General features: G+C 32.7%; 1 protein-coding gene across 1 annotated transcript; it reads right to left on the bottom strand.

Annotated features, from left to right (window-relative positions):
* Positions 1–899: 899 nt before the first annotated feature.
* On the bottom strand, positions 900–1,589 carry LOC140450478 (uncharacterized). Its single transcript, XM_072544123.1, has one exon. It carries the CDS (start codon positions 1,587–1,589, stop codon positions 900–902), a length of 690 nt encoding a protein of 229 aa, XP_072400224.1.
* Positions 1,590–2,712: the final 1,123 nt, after the last annotated feature.

The raw sequence follows: 2,712 nt of genomic DNA, 5'->3' as shown, positions 1-2,712 counted from the left end.
AATTAGATAATGGGCCAGGCGAAGAATTGTTTAACGAGTCGTTTTTAAATAATATACCAATGGATGCAGAATATACAAGCGATGTATTCACCGAATCATTTTTAAATGAAATGCCAGTTGAAATTGACGGAGTTCTGTACGAGCCCCCAACTAATGATACAGCATTAAAGGAAACTGCTGCAACTACACCTATACCTCGTATTATGCCTGATGAATATATCGATTCCCAAATTAAATAATACTTTTTTAGAAATAGTTAAAACGATTATTGACACTGCTTATAATATTGTGGAAGAAAAAGACTTCCAATCTTAATATAATAATTAATATAATAATAATAATAATCTGCGTGTATTGCTATTCCAGCCAAAACTGTCCATTGCAATGAACCAAAGGTCAAGATACCCAATACTGCCCTATGTCAAAGAAACAAAAATACTTTAAGTGAAGTATGGAGTCATCTTCACTGGCCACAGCAAGAAAGTGTACCAAAAAAGAGAAACCAACGTGTGCGAATGCCTTATGCAATTACATCTAATAAGTGGGTGGAATACCATGTTGAACAAGTAAATAAAAAAAAGAAGAAAAATAATGTAAAAAAAAAGAAAACTGGAGACGGATCTAAAGAAAACAATAGCTAAAAATAAAAATTTATCCGGAAAAGAAACCAAGAAGTCAAACTAGCGATAAAAAAGGGATCAGACAAGAAAAAAAATTTGAAAGGATGAAGTTCGAGAAAGTAAAGGTAATGTAAAAGCAGTAAGTCTACCATAATTTTTAACTACTACCTACTAACAGAGAAATGTTTATACTTTATCTTTACACAATTATTGGCCTCTGCAACAAATGTAAAGCCGATTTGCAGGTTCTCTAACTGAAAACTTATCTTATTTGTTCATTCACTGGTCGAGCGACCCTACCTGGAATACGGCATCAGCATGTGGCAGTGAGGAATAAGGTATGAAATACAAAATTTTAAAATTTTTCATCCTTCTAATGGCTCGCTTAACATGAATTCTAGCCCTAGCAATGCACTCAGTCTGTCTAACTTGCTCAGGGGTAAACTGTGCAGTTGTTAGAAAGGGTGGAATGTTAATGTGGACTCCAGATGGCACTATATCTTTAATTAAAAATCCTTTGTCTGCTAAAATTAAATCCCCTGCTTCTAAGTGATCTAGAATTCCACAATCTTTAATAATTTTTTTGTCAGATGTTGATCCTGGATATAGGCATGACACAAATGTAACTACTCCATTGGGAGCCACTCCAACTAATCCTTTACATATATTTCTATGTTTGTAGGAACTGTATCTAAGTTTTTGGGTTGCCATTCTTGCCCGAGATACACTGGTATATACTTCGGTACAATCTAATATAATTCTACAGTTTGTAAAACTACTAAAGCAGTTCGGTAAACAAAGTTTGTTTTTATTCCGGGAGGGGATTTTGCCCATCAACTGCTTATAAACCACTTCATGTACAACATGCACCAATGTTGTAACAATATTGGACACTGTAGCTTGTGCAACACTAAATCGGACAGCAAGATCTTCATGGGAAAAGTTTTGATTTAATTTCATAAGGGTCATTATTAATTGATCTATTTTCCTAATTTTTTCTACTTTCTACTTGTAATAGTAATTCACTTCAATGTTTTTCAGGAGGTCGAAAAGAGATGTGAAATTTTTTTCTGTAGGTAGGCCAGTATAAAGAAGTGTGAGCCAGTCTTACCCCTGATGTTCTCAAAAGAAAACTTCTCTGAAAGTTGTTTCAGCTCCTCACTCACTTGTTGCAAATTTTGCTTAAGAAAATAGTTTTCTGCATCTACCACAACATGTAATGTCAAACTCTTTGTAGTTACAGATCCCGTTGAGATAGATGGTTGTGTAATTGTACTCTATTAGTATAACACACAAATTATTTATTTATTATATATAGAGGAAAGGCACCGAATTCGAGACAGGTGCCTAATTTGAGACACCGTCGTATATTTGTGTACGATAGGGTGACATCTAGTGAAAATATTGAAAACTGATCATTCTGTGCAGTAGTGGTAGATCTGCTTTTAGTTGATGCTTAGAAGTGACCTTTGTTATTTTGTTGACGTTAATTTGATTTACACATTACACAATTTTTTTTCGGAATTTATAAAAACTTACAATACATCAAGGTAAGATGATTACATTTACTCCAATTATTATTTTTTTTTGTTAGTTTACTATTACTATTACCTTAATAAGATAACGGGAACATATTTCCCACTTTACTTTGCCGCCAAATTTCGATTGTCGCTGTCAATACACAGAATGTTGAATTTTGTGATATTACGTATTCATTTCATGGATAAATACACCAACTATTCTGACAGTTATTCCATGGATCTGATTTTTAGTTGACAATCGACAACTAGATTTTCATAGGTTATGATATTTCTTGCCGCTAAAAGTTGATTTTTGTTACAATTTTGCAAATTATTTGGTGAATCGGCTCCAAAAATTCTGGTAAGTACAAAGTTATTGTATTATTGATATATTATTATATATTGTTTGGTCAAGCTAAATACATTGTAATTTGTTATACAAATTTATGAAAAGATAGTTATTTTTGTCTTTGAAGTTGGTGGGAAAATTATTCCCCTTATCCAATTCCATAAAAAAAACGCAAAAGTCATGCACCAGAAACATTAAAATTTCTGTTATATTTTAGGATTAT

This window comes from Diabrotica undecimpunctata, chromosome 9 (assembly GCF_040954645.1).
Source record: "Diabrotica undecimpunctata isolate CICGRU chromosome 9, icDiaUnde3, whole genome shotgun sequence".
NCBI classification, from domain to species: domain Eukaryota; kingdom Metazoa; phylum Arthropoda; class Insecta; order Coleoptera; family Chrysomelidae; genus Diabrotica; species Diabrotica undecimpunctata.
This window is presented reverse-complemented; position numbering and strand designations above follow the sequence as displayed.